General features: G+C 33.3%; 4 protein-coding genes across 7 annotated transcripts in view; 3 read left to right on the top strand and 1 right to left on the bottom strand.

The window, feature by feature from the left end:
* The first annotated feature begins 1024 nt into the window (after positions 1-1024).
* LOC108740003 lies at positions 1025-5234 on the top strand. 2 transcript variants are annotated; one of them, XM_025979079.1, is made up of 3 exons: positions 1142-1447; positions 2638-5088; positions 5145-5234. In XM_025979079.1, exons 1-2 carry the CDS (start codon positions 1282-1284, stop codon positions 3597-3599), a joined length of 1128 nt encoding a protein of 375 aa, XP_025834864.1. In that variant the 5' UTR covers positions 1142-1281; the 3' UTR covers positions 3600-5088; positions 5145-5234. The 2 variants fall into 2 exon arrangements, with proteins under 2 accessions (XP_025834865.1, XP_025834864.1); XM_025979080.1 differs by lacking the exons at positions 1142-1447; positions 5145-5234 and adding an exon at positions 1025-1135 and having other exon boundaries at positions 2638-4877.
* On the top strand, positions 1659-6521 carry LOC108740335 (peroxisomal membrane protein PMP34). Of its 3 annotated transcripts, XM_025979082.1 has the most exons (6): positions 1659-1829; positions 1886-2065; positions 5401-5461; positions 5519-5588; positions 5658-5853; positions 5920-6521. In XM_025979082.1, exons 2-6 carry the CDS (start codon positions 2006-2008, stop codon positions 6388-6390), a joined length of 858 nt encoding a protein of 285 aa, XP_025834867.1. In that variant the 5' UTR covers positions 1659-1829; positions 1886-2005; the 3' UTR covers positions 6391-6521. The 3 variants fall into 3 exon arrangements, with proteins under 3 accessions (XP_025834867.1, XP_025834866.1, XP_018330122.1); XM_025979081.1 differs by having other exon boundaries at positions 1659-2065; XM_018474620.2 differs by lacking the exons at positions 1659-1829; positions 1886-2065 and adding an exon at positions 5141-5324.
* Positions 6522-7645: 1124 nt separating this feature from the next.
* On the bottom strand, positions 7646-17825 carry LOC108740324 (dynein intermediate chain 2, ciliary). The gene is made up of 11 exons (XM_018474610.1): positions 17729-17825; positions 17579-17668; positions 16553-16757; positions 16181-16491; positions 14868-15162; positions 13676-13837; positions 13308-13558; positions 11050-11227; positions 10579-10807; positions 8924-9157; positions 7646-8036 (listed from the first exon to the last, which is right to left on the bottom strand). Exons 1-11 carry the CDS (start codon positions 17735-17737, stop codon positions 7847-7849), a joined length of 2154 nt encoding a protein of 717 aa, XP_018330112.1. The 5' UTR covers positions 17738-17825; the 3' UTR covers positions 7646-7846.
* A 67-nt stretch (positions 17826-17892) lies between these two features.
* The window catches only part of LOC108740010, an 11861-nt gene continuing 10892 nt past the window's right edge, over positions 17893-18861 (top strand). Inside the window, exon 1 of the mRNA XM_018474164.1 lies at positions 17893-18389. Coding sequence (XP_018329666.1) covers positions 18303-18389 — 87 coding nt within the window. The 5' untranslated portion in view covers positions 17893-18302. The remainder of the gene's footprint in view (positions 18390-18861) is intronic.

Here is an 18861-nt window from a genome sequence, read left to right as displayed (position 1 = left end):
AAGGCCAATAAAATTTTGTCAATTTTTTATTTTTAAGCGATTAACAAAATTACGATAAAAGAGAAAATGAAGAAAATTTTTAAAAAATGGTGACCATAAAATAATGACGTATAAAAATTGACTTCAATTGCATTCACAAACTAAAAAGATCTGACCGAAATAACGAGATTGCGTTAATTTCTTTAACTGTTATTATAACGTCCTCTAATGTTCAACCTTTCGAGATTGAACATTTATCTCAAATGTAAATGGGACTACCTTTGAGAAATAACCTATCCAAAAAAAAAGATTCATTAAAGTTGGTTAGCAATTGAGGAAGAAATACTATAAACAATCAGAAATAAGCTAGTTTAATATATAATATAATCTTTACAATATTTCTGTTTTACTTTTACTCAACTTCAACTTGTATCTCTATCTTTTTAACATGGAGTCTTGGACTCCTTTCTACTTCACAGTAGGGATGAATAGTTCATAGAAACATAAAAAAACAACAAAAGCAAATTACGAACAATTTTTTGAGTCTACAAATTTCAATTGAATATTCAATGCTATATTTATGATTATTGTAGTATTTTATTTCAAACAATAATAATTATATAAACATAAATACAGATGCAGTATTCCACTTTTAATATTAATTTAATTGATGCTTGAACAGTATCTATTTAATTTTTAAATTAAAAAAGTTACTTTTATGAAAACAAGAGGTCCGGGTCTACGGACTATACTCCCTCTGTCTCCCAATCTAAATACATAAATTACATAAAAATTGTGTCATTATTATTGTGTCAAAATAATCATTTGTTTCAAAAAATAACGCTTGAAGTTGCAAATGTCTATAGATTTTTTGACAGGTCCTTGTACTCAGTTATGCACATTTATAAATAAGTAAAAAAATTGTTATTATATATGTGTACGTGTATTTGTATACGAATGCATGTGCATGTGTACGAGTACTTTACCCTTTAATAAATGAACCCACTAACACATGTGTTTATGTGAATAGATCCTTTCTTTTGAATCTTGACATTAGGTACCGTATGTAATAGTATACGTTACATGTCTTTCTACACATGTAGCATACTAAATAATTTATTTGTTGTGTGTTCATCAACCACCCATCATATTATTAGTAAGACTGCACAAATGTACTGTTAGTTGTCACATCGCCTCGATTCATTATCCTCAGTTTTCGGTTATACGTGGTGTCACTACCCTCAACCAAACTATTTTTGTTATTAAAAGTATAGCGAATAAGTATACGTAGAAATTGCGGTGATGGACAATTTTAGTGATTATTTTAATTCAACTCTTTTGTCTGATGTTCATCAAGACGAAAAGTTCGTTGATACGTGGATTATAGTAGTTTTTTTTATTTTCCTGACCATTGGGATGTGTTTGAATTTGGTAGTTTTCTTGGTACTTTTACAAACCAAACGTAATGGTACGTCTTATTATTAATTTTAGAATTTAGAACGTATTTTTTTTAGAAACTAATTAATCAATAATANAACTTGTTTCAAAAAAGCGTAAACCTGAACAAAATTCAGTTTAAAGATATGAAACAGAAAGTATACCAAAAAAATATCAGTTCAGCCAAATAATACTTAGGCTACTCATCATTCCTCATATTAGAAACTTTTTTCATAAGGTTTGTGAATACTTTTTGGGTGTTTCGTTGAACACTGTGAACTATGCGATATGGCAACGTTGAATTTCTATATTTCCGAATGACAACGAACGTCAAAGTCAAACGACAAATTCAAATAATTTAGAAAAAAACGTTGGTCACGCCTGCGAAATGGATGTTAGTTGGTGATCTAAATGTTTGTAGATTATAGATAAGAGAGTTGGAGTGCATATAATAATAAAATGTTTTTAGTTTTTACGTAGCAAGTCGGTTTTTTCTGTTTACTTTTTATTCCCTTTTTTGAAAAAAGGGAATTAATGATATATAAGTGTAATTGATTAATTTATCAAAGTTTAAAGTTTAAAGTTTACAATGACTTGTCAGAGTATATTCAGTTATGAAACATGGGTTCATGCTACTGCTGGCTCTTTAGTAAGTTGTTTATATATATACATATATATGTATGTCATCTACAGATTCTTATTAGAATAATATTCGATTCAAATCCGGCATTTGCTCTTTTATGCATTTTTTTCTCAAATTCGGAGCTATGCAAATTGGAATATCAAAAATATGTTGTTTTATTATGCGACTTTTATCCATTCATGGGCAACTAACCGTGTCAAAAGATAAGGAAAATCAGAGAATTTTGGGTATATTAGTTTCATATTCGTAATTATTTTTTACTGACCTCTTTTAACACAAGAATGCAAGAATAAATATTGTCAATTAGACAATGGGGTAACATCAAAATTAAGTGTAGGCTGTAAAGTAGAAGTGATCTTCCTAAAGGATAAAGTCGGTTGCACCCTGTCCATTTTCAACGGATCTAATTGTACATACATTTCCCTTACTTACTGTATTGACATGTTAATTTTTAAAGGAACTTTAATGAACAAAGATGCTAAATTTTTCATTCAATTAAAGTTCTTTCACCCAACAAACACATTAATGTTCTTGTTATATGCATTTAAGTACGACGTTTTTAATGATTGTCATTTTAGGAATTCTATCGACGGTTTTGCAACTGGCTGGGATTGACGTAATAACAACGTATGTTGCCGTTATGGAAATATGGGCTTTAAACCATCATTCTTGGTGTTTCTCGGAGAATATATGCCCAATTTTTCTGGGAAGCGAAATACTGTTTAACACTCTCATTCTGTACCTTACTATTTGCATCAACTTTCATGTAATCTCAAAATCAAATTTACACGAATTCGAAATGCAAAACTCTATTAAAAATCCGTTAACTGCCAATAATGACGATGACGATGATAGTAGCAAGAGTTTAATAGGGCGAACGAGCAATCAAAAATCGTACCGGAATATCACCATAAATTATCAGAATAAGAAATCCTCTATTTCCGTAATTTTTCCTTCGGTATTGTTGTGGTTCATTTGTTTATCTATTAGTATTCCTGAATTTAGTTTGTCATCGGCTGTTAAACTTAAAAATCATTTTACAATGTGTACCGTCGTCGATATTTATTTCAACAAGTTAATGCAACATTTGCTGGTCGTATTCAGAATACTGATACCATTACCATTGCTGTTGTTGTTAATGATAACAGTAGCAGCTATGTACTTAAGAAGCAAAAAAGTAGACGATGACACAGGGAAAAATATTTTGGATAAGAAAACGGAAAATATCAAGTCCATTTTGGTGTTTTCGTTTATTTTAAGTGCCATTGGCGTTATCAGTTCCTTTCCCAGGCAGTTTATTTCTGTTATGCATTTAATGAATCAGAAGTTCGAAAATGACAATATCGTTGGTTTTAAAATGGTCCCTTTAGAAAATGTATTTACTTCTTATCTTATTATTACGATAATTGGAATTATTTATTATTCTGCTGGTACTTTTAGGGGTATATTATATGTCGTAATGTTACCGGAAATGAAAAATGTATTGAGATATAAAATAACCTTCTGCAATAATCGCAACAATAATAAAAATTCAATTTAAATAAATTACGAACCCATTTTATTTTATTTTTTATTGTTCGGTAGGTATTTTTCTTGAGTGGTATTGTTTTAGTACCTCGATCCAGTTATGTGCAGATTATCAGGGGCGGATCTACTCAAGGGCTTTTGCGAATGTCACCCAGGGCTCCGTGAATTCAAAACGTCAGCACTCTCCATTGAAAATAATGGACAATATAGTAAAGAAAATAAATATCTTAAATTAAATCCCATCATAAGGTTGGCAACCCTTCGATTAATTTAACTGTATCGAACGAAATCGCTTGATTTCGGTCGGTGTATTTTCTCGCGTATGCGTCTATTACGGGGGACTTCTCGCTGCTTATCACCGTCATTTTGTTTTTTTTTTCTCCCTTGTGTTCCCGTCGTCAAAGCAACAAATTGACTTTATTGTTAGAACTGATTTTAGTGATATCGCCAAATTTAATAAAAATTCTCTATCATCTTCCAAATAATTGGATGAGAAAACTTTCTGAGTTTTAAAGTTTGTTTAAATTGAAGAGTATTCGCTATTACTTGCACAGATATGATATGAGAATATATATTTTCGAAACAATCCTGTGCGAATGGTTTAGGTTGAGAAGCGAACACAACTTTGTACAGGTTTCCAAATATTTTTGTTGTCACATGTTGCAAATTTAAAAATATATCCAAAAGTAGCTTTACTGATAAATCATGCTGTTGTCAATTACGAATATAACGAACAATTATTGTATGCATGTGTCAGATATGCTGAGGTACAGCACAAATTATAAATATTTGAAGCGAGAATTTAGACAATCGTATTGGACTTTAAGACATCTCAGTTTTTAAATTATCTTGTAATTTTGTTTAAATAAAGTTTTTCTGATTTTGAGAAACGGTTTTTAACTTTAAACAAAAATAACTTGTGTTACATTTAGTCGAACCTAGGATAAACATGGCCGCCGTATGCGCGCACCAATCACAGCGATGACCGCCCATGGCCACACTTTTGTTATTAAGTGACTGCCAAAAATATTTGATAGACATAAATGCGCTATTTGACTTAAAGCGTCTTCAGACATTTTATAGTCTATATTTACTATTTTTTTTTTTACATTAAATTGAAGACGTATAGATAGAGATATGCCTCTACAATTCTTCCGGCTTTGAACTGGCCCGTTTGCGTCTTTACAAAATGTCGGGTATTTGTTGTACTCCAAAAAAGCGTAAACCTTAAAGATATGAAACAGAAAGTATACCAAAAAAATATTAGTTCAGCCTAATAATATTTAGGCTACTCATCATTCCTCATATTAGAAACTTTTTTCATAAGGTTTGTGAATACTTTTTGGGTGTTTCGTTGAACACTGTGAACTATGCGATATGGCAACGTTGAATTTCTATATTTCCGAATGACAACGAACGTCAAAGTCAAACGACAAATTCAAATAATTTAGAAAAAAACGTTGGTCACGCCTGCGAAATGGATGTTAGTTGGTGATCTAAATGTTTGTAGATTATAGATAAGACAGTTGGAGTGCATATAATAATAAAATGTTTTTAGTTTTTACGTAGCAAGTCGGTTTTTTCTGTTTACTTTTTATTCCCTTTTTTGAAAAAAGGGAATTAATGATATATAAGTGTAATTGATTAATTTATCAAAGTTTAAAGTTTAAAGTTTACAATGACTTGTCAGAGTATATTCAGTTATGAAACATGGGTTCATGCTACTGCTGGCTCTTTAGTAAGTTGTTAATGTATATATATTACATATATACATACTAGTTTTTTTATCACATACTGTCCTTTCTTAATTTTAGGGGAGTATGATAGCTATGGCGACTTTTTATCCATTGGATACTATTCGTTTTCGACAGCAGTGTAAGACTGGTTTTGTTTTCTTTGAAATGAAAGTTTATTAAGCTACTTATTTTACAGTAGCTGATTCTTCCCTAAAGAATGAGAGTGTTGTTTCCTCATTACTACAAATTCTTCAAAGTGAAGGAATGTAAGCGTTGATCCAGGACTGATCACAAGGAATCAGACATGGTGCATTTTAATAAAATATGATTTTTAGAATTGCTCTCTATCAGGGGTTAAAGCCAGTGTTGATAAGTTTAGGAGTATCAAATTTTGTTTATTTCTACACATTCCATGGTTTGAAAAAGATATTTAAAGAATCAGCAAAAAATGACTTATCATTAAGTTTTGTTGCTGGTGTGATAAATGTGCTATTTACAACTCCTCTTTGGGTTGTAAATAGTCGTTTGAAAGTATGTTTCCTATATATCAGCATCAGCTTTTAATTCAAGTGTAATATGATTTGTTTTGTGTTATAGGTGTCTCATCCCCCGTATTATTCCAATCTTATAGATGGATTGATATATATAGCAAATTCTGAAGGACTAAAGGCACTTTGGTCTGGTTTAGGACCTTCTTTGATTTTAGTTCTCAATCCAGCTTTGCAATTTACAATATATGAAGCATTGAAACGAAAAATATCTGCCAATTCAGCAGGTGCTTATTTTCTAATCGGTGCTTGTGCCAAAGTTATAGCTACAGTATTGACATACCCTTTACAATTAGCACAGACAAGACAAAGGTATGGCAAAGGGAATAAGATTGGAATGGTTGCACTTTTGTTTTCAATTTTAAAACGAAATGGACCACTGGCACTATTCAACGGTTTGGAAGCTAAGCTTACACAAACTGTTTTAACAGCAGCTTTGATGTTTATGTGCTATGAAAAAATTGTTTTTTATGTTTTTCGCATTTTATTAAGAGGCACAAACACCAAAAAATTAGTATAATTGCTTTGCTTGTAGTTCCTGGTGTCAGTATTTTTTCACGTTATTTTATGTGATGTTGTTTTGAATATGTTGGTTCCTTTTTTATGTATGGCTTTAATAGTTTATAATAATAAAGTGGTTACATGCTTGTATTTGTGCCTTTTTTGTGTATAATTTGTTGCTTGAAACATTCAGCTCTATATTTATAATTATCAAATATTTGGATGGATTAATTTAGATAATCATTGTAAATTGTGTTCAACATATGAAGTGAAATGCATGTTATGTGATTTTATAAGTATAAAATAAACAAAATGTGTAGTTTCTAAAATACTAAAAAAGAAAATAAACTGTTTTTTTAATCATGGGGTCAATGTTTTAATTTGATATGTATTTACATTACGAAAATAGCTACAAAAACAGGAAATTTACAAACAATGAATAATTAAAAAGACTACTACTAACATCAGTTTATACCGCTATTAAGGCCTTCATAAAATTGATACGTGTAGTTTATTCAAATGTTAATAGTTGATTAATGCGTTAATTCAATTTTTATTAAAATACTGATCTATCGGAATTGTCTAGAAGTTGACTGATGTATTATATTGCCTTCGTTAGATGTCTCTAGGTACACTAAAAGCGTTTAATTCATTTATATACTGAGTATTCTGCACACGATTCCTTACTGTTTAATTTTTATTTTTAATCATAAAACTGAAAATCAAATGTTTTTGTTTGTTATAATTCGAATAATCAGGCAGTACTTATCATAAGTTTTATTTAATCAGTTGATAAAGCGCTGTGTATTAGAACATTAGTACTAGATTAAATTCGTTTGAAACATACAATTAACTTATTTCGGTGTAATATAAAATATTTAAAATACCCATTAGACTGAAAAACTAGAAATGAAAACAATTGTAAAGAACAGTTATGCATGTGTATATAGGGAAAGATGGCTTATTAATTTATACCACTTTTGCTATGTTATTTAATATTTCTTTCAAAGTAAGTAATATTTATGTTTTGTGATACTTCGAAATATTCGCAGAGATAGGTATTTTACAGTAGCGTTTTAAATTCAAACTAATGATTATTGCTAATAATCTAGTTATTGTGAGCTTCTGAGAGAATAACAATTATGTTTTTAACCAAAAGATGGTGACAGATGTTTTAAAATAAGAAAAATTAAAGAGCTAAGATTTAGGAGCCAGTACACAATAGGCTACTTTCCCCTATTTCTAAACTAGGCGAACTAACAAACAAACACATCTACAATTTGTCACATTTATTTCTATAAGTATATTAATTACCGCGTTACTGAGCATAAAAGATAAGTTACTTTAAATAATACTTTTACTTTTGTTAATCGGTTAGGACAGATGTTATTATTTTTGCCTTAAGTAATGAATATAAAAATGAAAAAAATGTAGTAGGTATATAATTTTACGTCTTGTATGGTTGATGATATATTTTATTTGGTAGTGGCTTGTGATGCTGCAGGATCTGGAGGACGCTCAAGTACCACAGGTTCTCTTACGACAGATAACAACTTGTCCAATTTCATTATTTGTAGTGTTGTTTGATCTAAGTGTTGCATTTTTTTGGGTGGCTTGCAAGGAACTCTTAAATTAGGTGATAATTTGAGAGCCGTTATCATTCCTCTGGAAAAGTTAAATTTGTTACAATTTGTCTATTTCTGAGTTTAAAAAAAAAGGAAAGACCTTCTGTTAGCTGTAAGATTAGTCAAGCTTCTGTAGTGATAAATCTGTGTCTATATATAATCAAAGGATTTCATTATAATATAATAGTATATTTAGTCATTATAATAACAAAACAACAAGTTTATGTAATAAGAACGTTTACTTTAAGTTTTTGTCTAATGCATGAAAAACTTCATTAGCAGCAAATACCCCCTAGATGGCGATATAATGCCTGTACGTGGGCATTATAATGCAACGAACTGTACACCATTTCACATTACCTAATATGTTATCTTTCCTTATCTGATAAAATTCCAGCAAAAGTAGAAGACAATTGTGAATTTCACTATTTTATTAATTTTATTTAACAGTACCTATTGTTTCGCTGCATGTTTGTTTTTCAGTTTTATAGTGAGCTTAAATTAACTGGCTTATATTCGATTTGGAGTTTACCTATGTTGACCTAAGTTTATCTGAATCTTCCTGGGATTATATATACAAAAGCTTGGGCTGAAATGTATCATATACCAAAAATAATCTTTCACTATTCTGCTGTCTTCATTTCATCTACCTCATCTACTCCTCCCCAATCATCCTCCAATCTACTCTGCCATTCCTAAACTAACGCGAAAGAGCCCCTTCCTCTCTAGCTTCCGGCTTTGCCCTAGAGCCCACCAACATTAGTTGCTGAAGCAAATGAACTATATAAAAGTTTTTCTGTATAGTTTAAGTTTACTTTAAAATTTCTGACATGTTAGGGGAAATTAATGAAATAGTGAAATTCACAAGTACCTGTCTTATTTTGTTGTCGTATTAATATTACCTTTGGGTAACAGCGATATACTTACTTTTCGTCTCCTACCAATATAATCGGGAAGCGCTGATTAAAACGAATCCTAGTGAGTTTATTTTTCTTTTTGGAAACAACAGCTTGAATACATATAGGTTTGTATTTGCTGATGTTTAGGTCGAACACCGACAGTTTTCCATCAATCGTACCAGCGGCTAGAACAGTTGAGGAGTACGGTGCCCATTTTACGTCACCAACAAAGGCCCCCAAGTCAAATACGTACAGGGGTTCACTTGCAATTAAAAGAAGCTTTATAAGTATTTGTACCTAATAGAAAATCGCACATGTAATATTAAAATTTTTTAACCACCTCTCAAAAGTTTTAAATTGTAATTAGTAGATGTTCTATGTCCTATTCTTAACTGGTCACACGGATACAGTATTTTGATACGAGGAAGCAACCCATATGTATCTGATTGCTTATTAACTTGCATTGATTGAAAATTACCAGAAAGAACTAATTGTAAACAAATTAAAACGAAAAGATAATATCATTGGTAGGGAGCTGAAGTTGTTTGTATATATAAGGTCCATAGATAGGGCCATCGAGCGGCATGGCCTAGAGGTCTAGACCGTTGCTTAGCATTCGGGAGGACGCCGGTTCGATTCCGGGTCCGTCTGCCTTGGTCCAAGTTTTTCTGTGGTTTCCTTGGATCACTTAGGCAAATGCTGAGGCAGCAATATTCCACAGATAATCTTTCACTCTCTTCTGTCTTCATTTCGTCCGTCTCATCTTTCTCACCCGAACCACAACCCACCCATTCCCACGATTCCTGAAAGCAGGCTGAAGAGGGCCTTCCGCCCTACCTTCCGGCATAGTCCGGAGGGACTGCCCGCCCACCAGCATTACTGGCTGGTGGGAATGAAACACCCAAAAGTTTTTTTTTTTTTAGGCCATCGATGAAAATTTTATCAGTCAACGGAGACTACTCATTAGTTTTTGTAATAGATACATGAAAGCGACTGGAAAGTGTTTTCTGTTACTGTGTTATTGTAATCATACATCTCCTTTGTCTCTGCTATTGTTTCATGTACAGCCAATCAGAAGCACCATTTAAGGCATAGAGGGAAAAAGGGGTGAGATTTACACAGCTGCGTGGGGCATACTCTATTCTGTTATCTTTATGATTGCACTACTACTAGTAACACAGTGAACATAGTAGCAACCGCGTTGTATTTCTTTCATGTTTTTGTACTTATATTTGTTTGTTATTTGTTAGATTAGATTAATTGTAATTGACAACATTTATGTTTGCAGCCAGCCTTTCTCTTTGCTCGTTTAAGGTTGCAGGCTTGGAGTACGTATGTATGTAGACAGTCGAAGTCATTAGAAGTAGGTTAATGTGTCAGTGTCACAGGTCAGTGCGGAATAGTATTATTGCATTGGCCAGTGCGTCAGTTTCTAGACAAACATTTTCCTAGGTGCTGAAATGGATGCACGGGTCTTGTACCATGGCCGACGCGTTCCGTTTGACTTCTTTGCATGGGGTGTATGAAACAGAGCGTGTATCAAATACCTGCGCAGAACGTTAAGGATTTGCACGACCGTGCATGATCGCTGCAAATGAAGTACGTCAATGCCAGTCGTTTTTGCGCGACTCAGACCCTTTCTTAGAGTTGTCAAAAGTAATTATCGTGATATATTGTACTTACTGCCTATTATCTTCCCATATTTTTACTCTCCAGTCGGCACTTCCTGATACGAAAATGTTGCTATTAAAGTAATTGTAGTCCATGCGGTACACGGCCAAGGAATGTGCGCGATAGGTGAAAAGATAGGTAGCACTGTATGAAGTGCTACATTTATAAATAAGACCTTCTTCAGTACCCACCAAGAAAACATCACGATTTGACGGATGAAATTTAATACAAGAAGGCGTGCCTAAATTAGAAGAAATGCTTAATTAATACAATGCAAAATGAGACTAAAACAAACAAAACTTTTGGTTTTTTAATTATCAGTGGTTAAAGCTTAGAAGGCAATTCATTAATTCCTTCTTTTTTTTTTTAATGAACTTTGAGGTTTATGAGACATGTCTAGTTGGTAATTGGTTGAAATTCATTTCTTCAGTAGTCAAATTTCAACTATTTTGTTTTTTTGTAATTCGGAAGTGTTTTTCTTACTTTTTAAAATAACTTGTGTTCCATCAGGGCCCCTTAAGGGTTCCTTATCCATACACAGAGTTATTATTGTGGTCACGGACATTTCTGTTTGAAGAAGGATCCAATGATTGACATTTCCATCGGCACCAATAGAGTAATAATTGAGCTCACCGTCTGGTAAATCTGGTCTCCAGGTAACCTAGTAAAGTACTATTCATTAAATATTAACCAAAATACTCATTTATACTATTTATTCATGATTTGGCTTGAAGCAGTGTAAAGAGTGAAATTTTGCGTTACTTTGAAAATTGATTATTAATTAGCCGGTATTATGAATTATTTCCTTCGATATTGTAAAAACTAGTGTCCGACCGAAAGTTCGGTTTCGGTTTCGGTCGAGTTTCGGCAAAAAAACGAGTTTCGGTTTAGTTTCGGTTTCGGCGGCGAACCTGCCGAAACTACGACCGAAACCGAAACTGCGTTGGGGAGTTCTCGCGCTCTGCTCGGTCATGTTCGGCGCGTTAAATTCCATCCAAGCGAAGTATTTTAAGTATTTTTAAGGCGCAATTAAAGTATTTCCTTAAATGAGGGGTTGTTATGTTGATTTTGATTTGATTATCAATAAGTGAAAATGTCAAAGACTGCAGAGCTATGTGATTTAAAGATAAAAAATAAAACTGACTGATTATAATAACGTTTTCTTTATTTTTCTCTCAAAACATGATCCTTATAAGGAAGTTTCGGTTTCGGTTTCGGCCGAAACTGAGACCGTTGCCGAAATTCGGTTTCCGTTTCGGTTTCGGTCGTAAAAACCAGTTTCGGTCGGACACTAGTAAAAACACATTTTCAACAAAATACAATACATGTCTTCTTACGACGCCCTTTCATATCATACAAACTAAAATTGGCTTGAATCACTTTAAAAAGCAAAATTTTGCTCATCCAAATTTCGGAAATGGATAAAGGAGCTGAAAGTATGAATATGTTCTTCGATTTTCCCGAAACACATTTTTGCCATTTCTTTTGGTTTTGAAAAACACATTTTCACCAAAACACAATGCGTGTCACATTATGACGCCTTGTCGCGCTTTTTTTATATCATACAAAATTAAAATTGATTTGAACACAGTGGTGGATCTTGAACATTTGCAGCTCCATGCATAAAATCTTTTGGGGGTTCCTAAATAAATAAATTAAAAGTCAAACTATATAGTTCCTAAATAACCCGTGATCGTAAAATTTTTACAAGAAATATATGAGTGGAATGTAGGACCACTTGCTGGGCGCCATGAGCTCGACAAAGTGTCTAATTTACGTCACTTTGGATTCGCTTCTGTAAATTTAAAGACGTTCAAACTGAAAACGAGTATACTGCCGTCTGTTTTAAATAGTGAGAACGGGCTGTTACTGACTGCTGCTAAATTGGTACCGAAGTTAGAAATTCTCCATTAATGAGGAAGTAATTTTCTTTTACCGTAAGAACCGAAAATCTCCCCCCCCCATCATTGTAAACAACCGCCCAATCAGATGAAGCCATTCCGTCACATACCTCGGCGTCATCTTTAACAGAAAGTTCACTTGACCAAAATACATCCCAGCCACACGTTCCAAGGTCCTATACACTTTCATCTCCCTTAAACCCTTGCGTTCAACGCAATAATTAAGAGCATCTGCTCCCACGTCATTCCCATCTGGTGCTGTACCCATCCTCACCACCTAATTCTTCGTTTCTCACTCGACTACCCCTGGTTTGTCAGAAACGCCTAAATTCTGAAAGAAATTGGTCTACCTTAACTCCCCGAGGTTGCAATCAAATTCGCGGCAAATCTCCGGATCTCAGCGCCAGGTCACCCAAACTCGTCCATCTCGACACTTTCCAACTTCGTCCATTAAACAAACGACTGTTTCAGAAGGCCTTGTCACCTTCTACTCTGAGCTGCTTCCATTCCCGCGCATTTCCAGTTCCGCTTCTTTAGCGTGAGTGCTCACCCAATTTTTCCGAGGTAGGCCACCGATTTCAATTTCATTCACCCTTCCCCCCTAAATTATTCCTCTCCTACACTCAAACTCCTTCCCGGTCTCAACCTTTTCCACAGTACCTTCTCTGGGAGTGGCATTTAAAATTTTATTTACCCTCGACCTCAATACTCTATAACGTTGTATTTCACGGTCTAGCACAACAAGGTTCACTTCAGTTATAAAATATCAGAGTTTAATCTAAGTATATATATCATCAAACAGGAATATGTTTTTTCCTGAAATTTGAAAGAAAAACTTACATCCCAAACTATTCCACGGTGTTTCTGAGTAACTTCGTCGCTTTTGTAGGCTGGCGTTTTACAAGACGCCTGTATGTTGTACACTATCGTATTCCCGTCGTACAATCCGATGACTATCATGTAAGGATGGTCAGGATGATTGTCCACCGTCATAACGGCCGACTGGGTTTGGCATATGTATTCAGGATATGATGGATTTTTGAGACTGTACAAGCACAAATAGCCCGTGTCTAGTGGTTTCATATGGTCGACTATTGAAATTAAATAAGTTTTTCAACAATAAAAAAAAAAAAAACTAATGAGCTTATTTATTATTTTTAAAGAAGTGGTTTTGAAGTGCTTTACTGAATCAAGTTATTGTTACGTACAATATCCCAAAGATGCCGCAACTAGATCATAATACCATGGACTCCACTGTAAGTCAGTAACTGAATGCTTTCGAGTTTTCTCATAAGTAAATTTCCACAACGGTAGTAGAGTTCCTTCTTCTTCTCTGTATTGATCTGATGGATCATCCCAATATTTATAATCTGAAACAAACAACCGTGTATGTATTTATCTGTGCCACAACAGAGAATACCATTTAAGAAGAGAATCTTGATAATTGTTTTAAGGGATGCCTGTCATTTTTAGTACTTGCCTCTCGTGATATTAAAAAACGTTATCTTTCGCCTGAATAAGATTTAGTATCAAAAGCTATACTTTTTAAGTTAGAAAAATTAAAAAACATGCGTTAGAAAACGTTGATAGTTTATGCGTCAAAAAATACTCAGGAAATGTGCTCTTTTCCAGTGTGGTGTATTCATTTACCGAAAAACAGAAGTTTGGGTTTATGAAATAATGTTACAAATAAGCACAGATGTGATATAATCAATATATCGATTACCGACGGCTCTTGCATAGTTCGCAAGGCAAGCTAAGAGTAACCAAGAATAAGAGTTAAGAATAGAAGATAGGGATATTTAATTTATCAAAGAGGGGCAACGTCTCGATCATCATCATAAATTAATATAATGTAGCGAGCACGAGCGTGTTTGTGTGCGATCGGGCATACGTGTGTGTGAGAGGCTTATCGATTCGCCGACTAGCCGCGGGCGCCTTTCTTCATGTGCGGCGTATTTGTAAATGTGTGTGTCGAATCTGCTTTCTGGGAAAGCAATTAAACAGTTCAAAGAAAAAGAAACTTTTCCGGACGACTCGAGAAGGTTCCCCAAGGTAAACAAAAGAGTATTTAAAGGAAGAGACGATCGCCGAGAGCAGAGTAGAAATAAATTGACCGTTGCAGAAGTGAATCAAGAAATAAATAGTACAGTGAATAGTGACAGTAGTGTAAATAAATAGAATAATTACCTAAGTTCAGTAATAATTTAATAGTGTATTTAAGTTCAATAATAATAATCAATGTAAATAAATAGTTTTCGTCTTAGAAGTTAAATTTTGTTAAGCCCACGAACATCACAATAAGTACAATAAATGCAATTTAAAGCTTTTGAAGGGTGTTACGCTTAGTTTAAGAGATTTTGAGAGTTCCGTTACTTTAGGACAGTTTCTAATATTTACCTTTATTAATTTCGTCATTTATATTTTGATTAATCATCCTCTCCAAGGTTTTCCAACATTGGGCCACCCGCGCCTGAACAGCTTCGCTGAGTTGCGCTCTTCCGCCGCTTTTTTTCGGTGGCGGAGGTGCGTGTTTTGTGATCGGCGCTTTCTGGGCTTCTCTAGCTAATCTTTCCAGCTCCAATTCTGCTTGTTGTCGATTGTAATCCGTTAGATAGTCATCGTATATGATCCATTGTAAAACGTTTGAAGAAAAGTTCTCTTTTGGTGGCGGAATGGTTTGAGTTTCTTGTGACTAGGCATTTGGTAATGAAATGAGTTGATTTCATGGGTGAAGAGTTCTGTTATGGTAGGAAAAAGTTTTTCGATTTGTCAGGCAATTAAATTAAAGTGAGAAAGTAGACATATGCCAGACGATGAAAAGTAAAGTTAAAAGAAAAAATGTATAGATGTACACGGTACCGACAAAACCCGATTTCAGGTTGAACTACTTTTACCAAGGCTACATTTCTTTTTGTCCAAGAAGGAGTTTTTTGAGAACTGATTAATTTTATATTTATTTCAAAAAACTGTGTTGAATTGAATGCGCCAAAATAATTTGAGTTTAGAAATAATTGAGTACACTTTTAATGTTCTACAACTATATTAAAGTAGCCAGTTTGTTGTCTCCGTATATACCGCAATTATTTTTTTAAAGATATCCTAGTTGCATAGCATCTAGAATTTTTATTTTATATTGCTAGTTAACGGCATATTAGAAACAGAAACACGAATAAAAAGGGGCCGAGATAGATCTACATTAGATTGCTGTTTACATCAATCGGATGTTATAATTTTAGGCAAATACGAATATTGGCTTGGCATAGAAAAGCCAAAAGCTTGGAAGTATATGTCCAATCAATCATCGGACTGACGGCTCTATAATGATGGTGTTTATGATGATGATTGTTAGTGATAGCCGAGATGCTATATTATAACTAAGAGGTTTGATTAACATTATTTACAAAAAATAAGGTGATAATATGACTTTAAATGAGTTTAATTTATGTCTTGATAAAAAAATTTGATTGAAGGAATTGGAAGATATTATGAGGATGTACTTTAAAGGGACGCAAGAGGAAATCATAAGGGTCTAATGGGAAGTCAATTTCGAAAACGGTTAAACAATATGTGAAAATGGGAGAGTTCACAACTAAACTAGAATATCAAAAGTAAAATTCAAGGACATCCTTTTAAAAATGAACGATTTGTTTACAAAGCTTTCACGATAATTTAGAACGTTAGTGTAGCAAAACTGCCAAGTTTATACGTACTCGCGTTGGAAGATTGTACGTTTGAGCAGCTCTGTCACTATAATTAAATTGGTTTGTTAGTTTTTTCGGTTTGGACGGTTTTCCTTCTTCGTCGTCTTCAGCGTCCCCTTTAGCTTCTGCTTCTGCAGGTGGCGCTGCTTCTGCTGGTTGCCCTTCTTCTCCTCCTTCTGCGCCCTCTTCACCTTTTTCTCCTTCTTCGTCTTCAGGTTTTGCTTCGGCTGGCACTTCTGCTGGTTTCGGTTCTCCTTCTTCCAGTTTTTGTTCTCCCTCTTCCACCTCTACTTCTTCTTTTTCCTCTTCATCTTCAGCGGCTGCCGAAGAAAGGAACATGCTAAGTTCGTACAACTTTGCTTACATTTTCTTATTTCTTACGCAAGCCTGTATCTCCTGCCAACTGAGCTAGCCCTTCCGGAGAAAGGCGGTGCATTAGGGTTCCTTTTATATCGAGAGCCACAACATAGTTGCTGGGTGGATGTAATGGTATAAAACTTCCTTCTGCAAAGCTCCATTCAACTAATCCATCAGGTTTTAGAGGATTGTGAGTCAAGAGGATTCGAGCATGAGGTTCTTTCATTTCCTTTGGAATTTATCAACGTTATTATAATTTCTATTCTTTTATACACAATTTTCGGAACGAATTATGCATTATTTTGTTTAATTTTTGATTCTTTGCATTTAGGGTTGAAAGTTAAGGACTGAACTAAGTTTTTTCTTTGAAATGACTCAAAATGTACAATAAAAAATTGGGGGAAGGTTCCTTCTTCCACAGTAATCTAAATTATTCTACCTGACCTTACTTAAAACACAAACTAATACAGCTTTTACCTAACTTATAGGTTAGATAGGGTAGGCTATGGGTCTGGGGGGCTGTTCCTACCTCCTTTTATAGGTGAGACTCCAAAATGCTCCAAATATAGTATTTGTTGCCATAGTTTTGTTTTTTTTGAAGAACTTTTTCAAATAAAAAATTATGCTTTCGAAAATAGCGTAATACGGAATTAAGATTTACTTTCACAAATTTTCATAGTCTTAATTACGATTTATTTTGATAAATAATTTATTAAAAAGGTATAGCGAATTGTTAATTTCACTACTAGCCATTGAATGTTTTGATCTTTCACCCTTAAAAAAATTCTGGTTACGTATCTGAAACCTTACTGAGATATATTAGCATATTATCAAATTTTAAAAGAAGTATGAGTTTGATGTGCAATAGTTATGTATATGAATATTGTGTATATGACTTTTACACTATAAATAAGTGTAGAACTAGAAGTAAAGTAATATTTCTAATAACAGATATCATAATTATAGAGCGATATGTTGAAGTGTAACCTCCACTTGCTTATTAATATCAATATTGTATTTAATTCATAAAGAATCGTTTTCGAAACCTACCCAATCAGCAAGTTCTAGTTGATCCTTTGGCTTAAGGAGCTGCTTAGACTTTTTCCACTCTTCGAATTCATCGTCCTGACTTTTCTTTTTCTGTTAATACAATTTACAAATAATTCTCAGGAATATATTCATCTAATTACAACACATTACCTTTGGCATTTCTTTTTATATTACACTAACTGTCGCAAATAAGGCGTCAAAGTATTTTAAAGGTATAAAAAAGAAATATGAAAATATTCTTTGACAATTCTAAATTTATTTGTTACCAAGGTAACCTTATGCTAGAATATTAATCAATCAATCAACTTTTTTGTTTGTAATGCATTTAATCTTTAAAGACTACTAACAACAATTGAGGTGTACCTAAATTGGCATTGTTAGCATAATTTTGGGTAAATACTGGGAAAAACTAAATAAAGTCCTTTGCGTAAGAAAATGTAATGTCCAAGCTATGCATCCTGCCAGGACTGTGTCATGCTCGTATTGATTTTCTTGTTCAGCTAAAATGGCTTCAGTTCCCACTTTTGATAACACGATGTCGACACCTGGTTGCAAGCAAATTATTTACAAGTCCCATTGAACGATTAATTTTTTAAGTGATTCCGAAACATTGAAGCAAAGTAAAAGATGTAAATTAATGCTATAAGTAGCTTTTAGTTAGTGTGATGAATATTGCTGTAGTTTGGTGTAGGTGTCGGTATATTACATAAAATTACTTTTCGAAATGGAAGATAGTGGTATTGATTCGGGAGACCATAATTTAGACATAGATTTAAAATCTAAGTCAACTAGAAATGAACGTTTAATATCGGTAAGTTAATAAATTATTTTATGCTTGTGATAAATTTTTGCGGAAAAAACTCCAACTGTTATTATTCAAACATTTTTGAAAGAAATAAGGATAATGTGATGGAAGTATATATACATATGTAGTCACATTTTAGTAGGTATAGTAATATATTTGGTTAAGTTTTTGTCATACAACATTACGATAGTTGAGTATAAATGTTGAACATGTTCAACTTAATTAATTGTTAAGTTCCAAATTTTAAAAAGTATGCTCTTGGTTTTGAATTTTTATGTTGTCATATGGTCGATTATTGACATTGGTATTTAGTTTTCAGGGTAATTTGCAAGATATACAAAATGATTTTTTAAAAGTATTTAAAAACAAAATGCAAATACTGTTTTGATTTGTTATTTTAAATGTAAAATTCAAAATAGATTTCCCTTTTGTATTTTAAGTACTGAATGCAAAATACGTATTTTCAAAACACCTTTTT

This window comes from Agrilus planipennis, unplaced genomic scaffold (assembly GCF_000699045.2).
Source record: "Agrilus planipennis isolate EAB-ADULT unplaced genomic scaffold, Apla_2.0 scaffold26, whole genome shotgun sequence".
Taxonomy (NCBI): Eukaryota; Metazoa; Arthropoda; class Insecta; order Coleoptera; family Buprestidae; genus Agrilus; species Agrilus planipennis.
This window is presented reverse-complemented; position numbering and strand designations above follow the sequence as displayed.